The sequence below is a fragment of the Nicotiana sylvestris genome, chromosome 2 (assembly GCF_000393655.2).
Source record: "Nicotiana sylvestris chromosome 2, ASM39365v2, whole genome shotgun sequence".
Lineage (NCBI taxonomy): Eukaryota > Viridiplantae > Streptophyta > Magnoliopsida > Solanales > Solanaceae > Nicotiana > Nicotiana sylvestris.
The window spans coordinates 20,963,591-20,977,293 of record NC_091058.1 but is presented as its reverse complement, the minus strand read 5'-3'; the positions used below and the strand labels follow the sequence as shown (position 1 = coordinate 20,977,293).

General features: G+C 36.1%; 1 protein-coding gene across 1 annotated transcript; it reads right to left on the bottom strand.

Annotated features, from left to right (window-relative positions):
- Positions 1-13,008: 13,008 nt before the first annotated feature.
- LOC104214435 (uncharacterized) lies at positions 13,009-13,498 on the bottom strand. Its single transcript, XM_009764095.1, has 2 exons — positions 13,292-13,498; positions 13,009-13,158 (listed from the first exon to the last, which is right to left on the bottom strand). The coding sequence occupies exons 1-2, from the start codon at positions 13,496-13,498 to the stop codon at positions 13,009-13,011; spliced, it is 357 nt and encodes a 118-aa protein (XP_009762397.1).
- Between the last annotated feature and the right edge of the window lie 205 nt (positions 13,499-13,703).

Genomic DNA, 13,703 nt, shown 5'->3' with positions numbered 1-13,703 from the left:
AGGGGCCCCTTACGGCCTAAGCGCAATATCAAGCCATCTCGTGGCATCAAATCTAGGCCCTCGACCTCATATCAGTCAAGCCACCTCGTGGAATATATATCTCAGGCCCTCGGCCTCATAAACAATATGAACAAGCCACTTCGTGATGTACATATCTCAAGCCCTCGGCTTCAAATCAGTATCAATGTTTCCTCACAACTAGGCCCTCGGCCTTAATCAGTCAAAAATACTCACAAGCCCCTCATGCATTATTAAAACAGTATTTCTCAGCCCAAAACATCATTTCAAATATTATTTAAGTCTCAAAACGGAGTAAAATGGCTGAGTAGTAAAACAGTGAAAAATAACATGACTAAGTTCAATTAGTAAGTCAGAACAATGAGGAAATAGTAATAAAAATCCCCGAAGGATTCAAATAGTTAGCACAAAGCTCAAATATGGCAATCAGCCCAAATCATGATGATAGGAAATAAGTTTCAGTCAAATACGCGGTAAAATCATCAATCGGGACGGACCAAGTCACGATCCCTAATAGTGCACGACCCCACGCTCGTCATCAAGCGTGTGTCTCACCTCAATATAGCACTATGATGTGCGATCCGGGGTTTCAAACCCTCAAAGCATCATTTACAATCATTACTTACCTCGAACCGGCTAAATCTCTAACTCGCGACGCCTTTGCCCCTCGAATCGGCCTTCACGCGCGTCAAATCTATCCAAAATCAGAATGAATACGTCACAATATGCTAAAGCCCACGCGAAAATAATCGAATTACCACAAAATTCCAGAAATACAAACCCGACCCCCGGTCCCACATCTCGGAATTTGACAAAATTCACGAAACTAGAATCCTTATACTCTTACGAGTCTAACCATACAAAAATTATCCAATTCCGATACCATTTGGTCCTTCAAATCATTATTTTACATTTTTGAAAGATTTAACAATTTTCTCCCCAAATTCCATCCCAAATAACGAATTAAATGATGAATTCAATGATAGATTCATGTACTCTAGCCAAATCTGAGTTAGAATCATTTACCCCGATGAATTTCTTGAAAAACCTTCGAAAAATCGCCAAATCCGAGCTCTCTAGGTCAAAATATCAAATAAAACCCAAAACCTCATACTTATAGAGTACCCCACAGATTTGCACCTCCGCGGACCGCACAAATCGACCGTGGTCCGCACAAAACCAGTGCGGTCTGCACAAAAACGACCGCGGTCGCGCAGGCTTCCCTCTACAGTGATAGGATTTAGTATTTTGGCCATACCTTTTGCTACGGATATCCAAATTGCGATATCTTTACCTTTCTGAAACTAGACACGAAGGGCTACAACTTTTATTTTTGAATCATCTCCAAATTCCTTGTAAATCAAAAGATATGAGCTTCCGAAGTAGGACCAGTGAAATGTTCCCCACCGCGGTCGCACAGCATCTACCGCGGCCGCACTTCATTTTGTACGGTCCGCACAGCACATACCGCGGCCGCACTTCTTTTTGTGCGGACAGCGCGGGTGGATTCCGAGGCCTGCAACCCTTCTGGACTTGCTACAGCTATGATTTTCGGCCTAAAACATTCCGGAACCTACCTGGAACTCCCGGAACTTCAAACCAATTATACCAACACATCCCATGACATCGTTCAAACTAGTTCAAAACTTCGGAACGCTCACAACAACATCAATCACCAATTTAACATAGGATTCAAGCCTAAGAACTCCAAGAACTCTTAAATTATGCTTTCGATCAAAAAGTCTATCAAATCTCGTCCGAATGACCTAAAATTTTGCACACACATCCCAAATAACACAACAAAGCTACTGTCACTTTCGGAATTCCATTCCAACCCCTATATCAAATTCTCGCCTATCAATCGGAACCGCCAAAATATCAACTTCACCAATTTAAGCCTAAATCTTCTCTACAACTCTAAAACTCATTCTGATCGCGCTCCTAAGTCACAAATCACCTTCCGAAGCTAACCGAACCATCGGAACTCACTTCCGAGCCTTCTAACACATAAGTCAATATCCGGTTGACTTTTCCAATTTAAGCCTTCTTAAAAGAGACTAAGTGTCTCAAACTTCACCAAACTCATTCTAGACTCGACCTGCCCAACCCGATACCACAAAAGCACGGATAACAAAGCATAAAGAAGCTGAAATGGGGGAAACGGAGCGGTAACTCATGAGACGACTGACCGGGTCGTCACAAATACCCATTTGAAGTTATCAATGATACTATATTAATTCTCCAACACTGCCAAATTACTATTAATCATTTTCCTTAACCGACATTTTCAAATCATTTAATTTGGTAATTACTTAGTTGAACACTTCCAATGAAGCTAGAAAATGATTTCATAGGTTCATTGCATCCTTTAATTTTATTTCTAAGAACACTATTTATCTTTCCCTCATTTTCTCAAGAACACTATTCATGCTATGAACTAGGGATTATGAAATCAATTATCCGACCATAACAACTTGAAACAAATATTAGAATTACTCTCACCGACTCATAAGAAATGAGCTTGAAGCATTAGAATTACCTTCTTGAAGATTTTCCTTAAAAATCTAATGTTTGAAAATTTTGGTATTCTTGAACAACTTGAAAGATTTCTAGGGATTTCAAAGATTGAATGATGTTAATACTAGTGTTAATAGGATGTTATTAACTTAAAATATCCACACAAAAAAACTCACCTTGTATTCTTAATTAGTCCCCAAAGTCGAATCCACCATGAAAGAACCAATCCCTAGCTCAAGAAAGCCCCCAAAAATGGCTGCCGCCCGACTGCCTTATATAGGCACAGGTGCTTCAGCGAGTTGTACCTTGCGTTGTGCAGGTTGTACCTCATATTACAAGTTTTTCCCTGCTGGACACCTTATACTAAAACGTCCATAACTCCTTGTAGAAATATAAAAATGATGTACGGTTTAAATAATTAGAAACTAGACTCGAAAATCTTTCATTTGATAGGTTGTATACTATATAACTCCTTATAGATTTTGAGATATAAGCTTCCAAAATTGGCTCCACGCATCAGAAATTTTTGGCGAAATTACTTTACCAGCCTTTATTCAATCAATCATAACTTTCTATAAAAATATCCAAATGATAAATGGTTTATCTTTCTGGAAACTACAATGCAAGTTCTACAACTTTCATGTTTTACAAATTTTTAGATTTTTTATAGATTGTAAGATATAAGCTCCCAAAATCAGCTCTGCGATTGCACCAATGCTGTCCAAAAACAGCATCTGCAGCAGCTCCTATTGTCCGAAATTCATTCCCTTAACCTTCCAAAATCTACCCGAGGCACTCGGGACCTTAACCAATTACACCAACATGTCCCAAAATATAATACGAACTTAATCGGGGCTTCAAACCACGTCAAACAATGTCAAAACTACGAATCGCGCATCGAATCGAATTATGAGTTTTCAAATCTTCCAACTTTTATATTTTGCGCCGAAGCATATCAAATCAATTCGGAATGACTTCAAATTTTGCACGCAAGTCACATTCGACATTACGGACCTACTCCAACTTTCGGAATCGAAATCCAACCCCGATATCAAAAAGTCCACTCTCGATCAAACTTTTCAAAAACCTTCAAATTTCTAACTTTCGCCAAATGACTCCAGAATGACCTACGTACCTCCAAATCCACTTCCGATAGCGCTCCCAAAACCAGAATCACCACACAGAACTATTCCCAGACTCGAAATCCCCAACGAACATCGATAGCATTGAAATGCACTTCGACCCAAATTTATGAAATTCTTCTAAAATGCTAACTTCCACAATAAGCGCTGAAACACTCTCAGTTCATCCAAAACCCAATCTGAACATACGCCCAAGTCCGAAATCATCATACGAACCTGCTGGAACCTTCAAATCCCGATTCCAAAGTCGTTTACTCACAAATCAATCTTAGTCAATTCATTCAACTTAAAGCTTCCGAAATATTTACTTTCCAAATCAACTCCGAACTTCCCAGAATTCGATTCCGACCATGTGTACAAGTCATAATACTTGAAGTAAAGCTGCTCATGGCCTCAAACTATCGAACGACACGCTAGAGCTCAAAACGACCGGTCGGGTCGTTACATGGTGAAAAAGAATGTAGAATTAGGACCAGCACAACGTCCAGAACTGATGATAGGCGGAGGCTATATTTGTTATCCAATCTGTATTGCTGTAAAACAATAAACTTTCTGAAAAACAGAAACAAAAAGTTAGTAGAACTAGAACGTCAAAATAAATTCTAAAAATAGTATACTTACTGGAAATACTATAGGAATAAATTGAGTCCACTGAATACACTATGTGTCCTTAAGGAAATTATTCCCCTCAAGTACCCGAGGTTCTGGAATATATCCTCCCAGAATAGAACGATTTAACTCACCGGAGTGTTGGTACCAAAAACGCCGATGAACAGCGAATCATTCGAAGGCTGTAAAACACACTGGAATTTTTATGTGCAGAAGAAGAAGAAGAAAGAGATCAGAAAATTTCGTAAGTAAATATTCTAGGATTTGAAGGAATATTTATAGCAAATTTGGCACTGTTTCTGAAAAGGTTTGCAACTTTTCAGAACAGTCATATCTGTTGGAACAAGTTTGATATTGTTTCTGAAAAGGTTTGCAACCTTTCAGAACAGCCACAGCTGTTGAAGCAGGTGGGGAAATATTGCGGGAAAAACAAAACCGATTTAAAATAATCCGGAAAAGAAAACGGACCGTACCGGATCGCGGGTCATGGGTTATTCCGAATTGAATTTTCGTTAATTAATTAATTAGTTAATTATTTGAAAAGAATTTTGTCCAAAAAGATTAAACAATCAATCTTTGACCAAATCCAAATCCAAATTCGAAGCCGAGTCGAGCGAGCAACGACGACGACGGTGCGAGGTTTGTCTTCTTCTTAACTCTTTAAGAGCTAAAAGATGAGCTTTTCTATATATACACAAAGTTTTTCTTTCCTTCTACCAATGAGGGACAAAGTGCATTAGTAAAGTGAACTAATTCAAAATTCACTTCCCACCATTTTCCATTCACACCTCTTTTGTTATTAATAACAAAATCCAACAATATTTGCATAAGTTACGCACTCCAGCACGAGAGAACTTTAAAAATAGCTAGATTTACAAGTAGTCATTCAAAAATAATCACAGTTTCAAAAGTAATCAAAATTTAGCCACTTTTCATATGAAGATAAATTTGAACGAAAACACTATTCAAAATCTAAAAAATACTCCAGTATAATATACTGGAATTCCAGTATAAGTATACTGGAAATGCAGTATATTATACTGGAGTTCCAGTATAATATATCGGTCTAGTATAATATACTGGAGATTGGCGGTGCTCCAATCTCCAGTATATTATACTGGAACTTTACGCGTGTTGGAGTTCCCACATAATATGCTGGAAATTTATACACAGGTGCACTGATCTCCAGTATATTATGCTAGAACTTTCTGTGTTGCAGCAAAATAGTGGCTATTTTTTAATGACTTTGCAAATATTGGTTATTTTTGAATGACCAGTCCGAAAACTGACTAGCTCGTGCTATTTTTACCTCCAACATTGAGATTGTATGAGCAATTTCTTTTAAAAAGAGACGAAATTTAAAGAGTGACAAAAAAAATCATAAGTGCAAATAAGCCATTCAACGCATATGCTACTCATGTGTAAGCCCAAAGTTTCCTATAATTATGGGCTAGAAAAAAAATGAAAAGATTGAGGCTCTCCAATTTATCAAATCAATGAAGAATTAATCTAAATAGCCACCCAAACATTTAAACTAAAAATAGTTGGTAGATGTATAATATATGTATGCTCCATGTATAATAAGTAAATAATTAATGTATAATCTATGAAAAGATCTATAAGGGAAAACGTTATACTACAAAGCACGCCCGTTAGTGGATTTATAACATGAAGCATTGCAAAAACAACTAGTAATAAGGAATAAAGTTCTCAAAGAACAACTCAATGGACAAGATATCACAAATTCACAATCAAAATCGTAACATCACGGGCTTAAATTTAATTTGACCTTTCATTTAGGTATTGCGTAAATAAAATAAAAACCGGGAAATAAAAGACTGGAATAATCACCATGTGTTTAAAGTAGATGGTGGTTAATGCTGCAAAGATCAAGCTTTTACTATAGTCTTACCTTGATATGGTATTTTCTTGATATTGTATCTGTTCTTAACAGTAGTACTATTTATGCAAACAGTTAGATTTTTTATCGTTTGATATTTTATTTGCTACTTACCACGATCTCGCCTTCATTTAGTGTTTGATTTTCTTGCCTGTATCTCGAAGACGAGTTTCAGACCTAATCCATTTCATCTTGCCTGTATCTTGAATTTTATGGTATTATTAGACCATAGTTTACCATGGCCCTAACTATCAATGATAGTTGTTGACCATATTTGATTATCAAACGTTTGACCAATTGGCAAAATATTAAATTCAGACATGTGCAAATAAGAGGTAGCTTGTTAGTAATCATGCCGAAATCTTGAAATTTATTTTTTTTTAAAATAAAATGCATGTCCAAACTATTTTTTAGTTGATTGGTTGATGAAATAAACGATCATAAAAAATGATTTGGTACTCATGTCACACCTGTTAAGAAATACATGTAGGACTATATGCATTTCTCTAATATTCCAATTAAATCAAAGAACGTGACCCAAAAAAAATGAAGGCATAACTCTTTGCTCGCTTACAGCGCCTCTTAGTCTTTTGTTTTAGCTTGCCAGCAGCCTGGTGAGGGCGGTTTCCCGATCGGAGATCCATGGATCACGAATACTTAGGCTTAGAGGGTGGTCCCCTTTCTCGCGTAAAAGTAATCAGAATTCTTTCTGGAGCGCACTAATGGAAAACCTGAGATAATTCTTAGCTGCTGTGGAAGTTAGCTTTTTAGGAGTATACCGGGGCCATTCTTCTAAGAAATAAGAAAAGTAGGGCAATAGTTGATACGCTCTAAAAAAGTAAAGGAGAAGCTTCCATTCTAGAAGCTACCGCTTCCCGCCTCCCTCGGGGTAAGAAGTTCCCTTCCCTTTTCTAAAATGCCTGAGTGTTCTGCTCATATTAAGTAAGGAACTACTAAAACCTCTATTCCCGTTTTTGGGCTATAAGACTATTACATCATATATTACTTGGGTCATACAGTCCATCCGAAAATAGCCCACATTTGAAACCCTAACCTGGTTTAGCCCAGGTTGTATATGTTTTGAAATTTTGTTTTCACCCGGTAGCCCACAAATATTATTAACGCTTTTCTCTTTTAAGTTTTTTTTCTCTCTCTCTTCTTCTCACGCTTTTTTCAGAGAAGTACGAAGGCAACTGTCCTCCATTATTGGGCCTCAAGTAATTTTTCGAGTTTTTACTCTTATTTTCAGGTAATTTTCGTTTCATTTTATGCTTTTACCACAATTTTGGTTTTAAATTTTGTTTTATTTTAATTTTTTTTGCTTTTCTAATTTTGAATATTTTTTTTACAATGTTGTTGTATTTTTCGTTTGATTTTGTGTTCCTTCTATCTTCGTTGTGGGCCTAAACTTGGTGTTTCAATTTGCATGGTTTATTATTTCGACTTTTAGGGTAGAATTTATTTTTTGAGTTTTGTTACAAATTGAGAAAATTGGCATCTGCTTTGTGTTCATGGCCTTTATTTTTGGTTTAATTTTTGTGTTTTCCTTCACTTGTCTTCAATTATTTAAAGCTTTGTTTGTTTTATTGTAGAAAATGCGTTCGAAAATGTCTGCTTCTAAAAGTCGATGAAGGTTGCTGGAAAAGGTGTTAAGCTCGATTTTGCGAAAACACTGAGAGGACTTGCCCTCAAGCCCTGATTTTGAAGCGAATGGGCATGTCCAGGCCCCCGATGATAATGATTTTGAGTCTCCTGCTCCTACAAAAAAGTCGCAACAAGAGAGCAGTCGAATGACTCGTTCGCAAACGAAGAATATTCCTACTCCAGTTAAAACATTGAGGGACTTGCCCTCAACCCTTGATTCTAAAGCGAATGCGCATGTCCAGGCCTCCGATGATGATGATTTTGAGTCTCCTACTCCTACAAAAAACTCGCAACAATAGAGCAGTCGAATGACTCGTTCGCAAACGAAGAATACTCCTACTCCAGTTAACATTGTTAGAATAAAGAGTAAGAAATGTGGGAGACATGAAAAATCCAAAGAAAAGTTGAAATTTGATTTGGTTGATGAAAATGATGCAGACCCCAGTGTTAAACTGAAAAAGAGAAAGATCGAGGGTGTTGAGCATAAAAAGAGCAAGATCGAGAACGTTAAGTATAAAAAGAGCAAGATCGAGGACGATGATTAGAGTGGTCTTGATTGCATATCCAAAGAACAAAGGATTGCTACTCGCCGCGAATTGAAGGAGAGAAAAGCTAAACTGAAGGTATTTCCTGTCTTGCTATTAATTTATACATCCTTATACAATTGCATACAAAGTTATACATCTGTTTATACAACTTTATACAAGTATTCCTACACTGATTTATACATGTTTATACAATATTTTTGTATAGTTTTTGTTCCTGATTTATTTTTTGTTGTTTTTCCATATGTAAGATCGGAGACTTCTATATACAATTAACTGATTATTTCTATAACATGATTAGTTCCCATACCGAGCCTGATATCGTCAGCATTTTGAAGCAATGTTTGGCTAAGACGCAGCTTCAAATGTTCGGTGTTAGCTGTTTTGGCTACTTCTTGGACCTGTCTTAATTTAAAATTCAAAATCAACTTATTCATTGTATACTATTGAGGGAAGTCATCCCGGGACGGGAAAGGGAGTTGTGGTTTAAAACTAATGGTTGCTTATTGCGTTTTGGCATTGGAGAGTTTGTTGTTATCACTGGTTTGAAGTGTGTAGAAGAAGATGACACTATCTATGACAAACCAGATATCAATAGGTTGATAAAAGAGTATTTTCCAGGAGATGGAAAAAGGCTATAACGAGGGGGCAGCTTCTTGATCGCTTCAAGAAAAAAAGCTGGAAGTCGGACGAAGATGCGTTCAAGATGGCCTTGATGGTGTTTGTCCATCATTTCATATTCTCAGATGCCAATAATCATGGTATCAACAAAGCTGATTTTGATATCATTGAAAGTGGTCAATATCAGATGTATGCTTGGAGAAAAAAGTCATTTGGAGATATTATAAAGACAATGAGGAACAGACAGTGTGACTATTTGACAATATATAAGCTCGGAGGTTTGGCACTTGCGTTACAAATATGGTTTTTTGAGTGTTTCTTTATGGTTGACAAGCATCTAGCTGTTCGCGTTGGCACAAATGTGCCACGCATTCTTAATTGGAAAGTCACTGAAACTCCAACATATACGGATTTGACTGGCGGGGTGATCATGTCTAGTATCGACAAGGTAAATATTTTATACCATAATACTTCTTCATATATGATTTTAATTTTTCTGTAAGTAAGTATAATTATGAATATGTCACAATTTTATTTTTCTACTATTGTAATGGAGTTTTTCTTATTATAGTTGAACTATAGGAATATTTCCCTACTCGTGAAGAGATGTCAACTCTGAACATTGCCACGCTTTTTGAAGTTAATGCCGATGATGTTGCATCAGGGGAGGTGCCTGCCTTTTACACTTATAATTCTGTCTCTACATCTTCACCTTGTCCTCAAAATATGGAGCAACAGTCTAAACGACCTTATCCTCAGAATATAGAGCAACAGTCTAAACGACCTTATCCTCAGAATACGAAGCAAAAGCCTAACCCGAGTTATGATTCTTCGGCGCGCATTGATTTGTTGAATGCTGAAGTTGAAAAGTTGAGGAGTGCTATTGGAAAGGTACAACAACTTTAGCTTTTCTGTAGTTTATCGGTACTTTTTGTATATACATGATTTTTTGGTTATAAACATAGTTGTTGATTTACTTTTGTTGTTTTTGCTATTTTTTTGTTGTAGTTGACTGATACAGTTAAAACACTCAACAATTATTTAGTTTCTTCCTTTGAAAAAGTGTTCAGTTTTCTGAATATGAAGGAGACCAAGAAAACAAGGGAGGAGGTTCCTGATTCTAAGATAATGTTTTACTAATAAAACCAAATCACTCAACAGTTATGCCTTCTCTGAATCATCACTCAACAGTTATGCCTTCTCTTTCTATTATTTTTTATTAGATTCTTCAGTGTGTGTCTAATGACAATGCATCTGGTCTCGGCGAATATGATGGCTATTAATATGATGTTGTTCCTGACTTTGTCGAGCAAGTGAATCAAAATAACATGCTAGCTGACCAAACAGATTTAGGTGTCAAAGCAAAAGAGGAAGTTATTGATGGTGTTGATCATGGTATTTGTTCTGAATTTTATCTTTTTTTATCTAATTTTTCTTTTCTTCATTTTGAAAGTTTTTTATAATTGATTTTTCTATCTAAGGGGCAGCATGTGATATCAAGGGTGATACATTTTGGGATAACATTGGCGATAAAGATTTAGCTGCGCTACAGATGTCCCAAATTGTGCTTCACATACCAACCGTCATAGTCGTAGAAGAGGATTACATTCTCCTGAACAGTCGGTTCGATAGAAAATACTAGGAAAATATGCCAAATCTCCGTATTTGCCAGTTTTTTATTCGGGGGCATCAGGATCGGCGCACAAGATCATTTTTTATATCAAGAATCCTTTCACGATCGAAATTGATGATTTTTATCCCTTGTTGTCATTGGCCAAAGAGTTTTGCGCGTTTGTTGATAATGGGATGGATACGAGGCGAAGGTATCTTAACTTTCTTTAAACTTTCATGTTCTGATTTTATACTTGTCAATGAAGGTAGTTCTGATTACTTTTTATTTTTTGTGATTTGAAGTGCCAAAAATATTTATACCGATGAAGTAAATAAGCTTGCGGAAGCTTTTACTTTTGGCTCGTGTCATGTGACCACGAAGGATTGGTTCCACTCACTTGCGTATTGTGGTTGACCTTTGATTGACACGGTATTTAATAAATTCTGTCCTAATGCCTTTTTTTATTTGTTGCGTATCTTTATTGTTTGATACCCCCATAGTGTATACATAATTTTGTATAACCACGGTATAAGATTGTATAACCTTGTATAACTCTATATAACAGTGTATAAATTTATATATATTTAAAAAATTTGTACCATATATTGATTTTTTTGTAGTACTTTGAATCATTTAGAAGTGATGGTTGTTTTTATTTTATTTTTCTTGTCTCAGCACTTGGATGTCCTCTTTTACTATTTGAGGAAGAGGAGAAAATATGGGCCGAATATTGTCATGCGGTTTACTACAACCGACTTTGCCTTTGGTAACAAAATTAACTCCATGTATAAAGATTTCAAAGTGAATCAAGATCCTTCAGTGATTTCTGAAGGGTATGAAATAGAATAGTACATTATAGGGTATTATTGTGATGAAAATGTAGTGTGATACACTGTTGACCACGTCTTATTCCTTATCTATGTCAAGCGCGGAAGAGCAAAATTGGGTCACTGGGCTTTGGGATTGTTTACGTTCATAGATAGGTGCATCCATATATATGACTCTAACCGTGGAGCTATTAATGATAGACTTGCTTTGGATGTTGCATTACCTTATGCAATTTTGATACCTTACTTCTTGAAGAGTTCTAATTTTTATGTCGAGAAGAAGAGCATTGATTGGAACAATGGTGCATATACCGATAAATCTCATTCTGATGCTTTGCAGATTAATCTGGTTAATAATGTGTCATAACAGATCAAATGGTAGGTTAATCTCAGTTGTTTTACTATTAGTGTACCTATTTACAATAACGTACAGAGAATCTGATTTTTTTAATTACAGTGATTGTGGTGCTTTTGTTGCTGGCTTTGCTGAGTATTTCATCATGAGTAAGGAAATTCGAAAAGATAATTTTGACATCGAGACACTTCGCACCAGGTGAAGATCTCTGTTGTGGGATTATGGAAGGAAAAAATAACAGTACGTTGTAATTAGTGGTGATGAAATTACAGGGAGACTTTTCAGGAAGAGGAAGAGGGGACGACCGAGAAAGTAGTTATGTTTTTTTCATTTTAATGTAGTTTTGCTATGTATTAGGAGTTGTTGCCTAGTTTTGTCTAACTACTATTTTGCTACTTGTGAGATAACCTTAAAGGATATTATGGATGATTTTATTTTTATGTAATTTGTGGTAGTCATTACACATTGTGGATGTGAATGAATTACATTTTAATGAATATTTCAGTTGATTTTGTCCTTTAACAAAGTATGTATTTTCGTTATTGTTGCAGTTTTGTTAATGTTGCAGGGTTTATACATATGTATACAATAATACACATAGTTATACAATTTTATACAAACTTATACTCTCATATACATCTGTATACATATAATAGCATTGGTTGTTTGCAGTTCTGTTTTGCATTTGTACAATCTATCAATATATTTAGCACCATTAAAAACAACAACATACTATTATTGGATAATCAAAATATGTATAATGAAACATATTTAACATAATTGTAACATATAGTATAAATTGTAATTCTTTATTGACATTTATAACTTAATTGCTTGTGAAACTTAACTACTCAACATTTGTAACTTTATTGTTTGTGAAACTTAACTACTCAACATGACAATATATGTAATAGGAAGTGTTATGTTTCCAACTATTTATTTTGGTCGAGTCCTACATATTTTTCTATTGTCACCACTTTGTCCACACACAAAATATGAAAATGCCCTCTTAGACTCTTTCTCATAAGCAGGTTTGAGTCTTTCCTTTCTTGGCCTTCCTGCATTTCTTCTCCCTTTAGGTTGTAGGACCACGTCTTCCAGCACCTCTGTTGGGATTACCCATAAACTCTCATATGACATCGGATTAACTGAAAATTCATAAGCTATAAGGATGTTATCCTTCTTGTAGTAAAAAGAGCAATACTGGCCAGGTTTCAGCTAATGGTTCTTCAAAACCGCCCAAGCATGCGGACATGGAAGTTCATCCATTTGAAATTTGCCGCAACTGCATGTTCCCTTTTCAAGGCACACTATGTTTCGCCTTACCCCTTCAAGCACAATATATAACTGCTCTGTAGCAGGCCTCACCTGCAAAAGATTTTTTTTAAAAAAAAAAAAGTTAAAGCACATTATACATTATTATACAGAGTTATACATCCTTATATAAGCAGTAAAATGCAAGTCAGCAGTGCCATACATCATTATATTTGATTCGTTTTACCGTCATTTGCTCCGATGTAATAAGATTTTCCTGAAGGAGTTTGTCGTACTTTACGCCAAGATCTGTAGATGTCTCCATTGTACTTTTTTTGTTTTTGTTGTTCCACTGTTGTAGTAAATTTATCATGTACTCCAGCAATCGCATTACTGGTAACTCTCTAGCATCTTTGTTTGCTGCATTAATTGACTCTGCAATATTGGAAGTCATTACTATCGACCTTTTCACTTTGGAGTATGCCTAAGACCACCTTTCGTAGCCAATTTCGAACAAGTAAGGCTGCACCCTCGAATCAATTTTGCACATCTCTGTCATATGATAGTCAAACTTCTCTACCGTATAAGCTCTAGCCAAAGCGAAGAAGATATCCTTCAATTGTTTGTGATGTTTTTTGAATGTGCGCTTGACCTTCTGT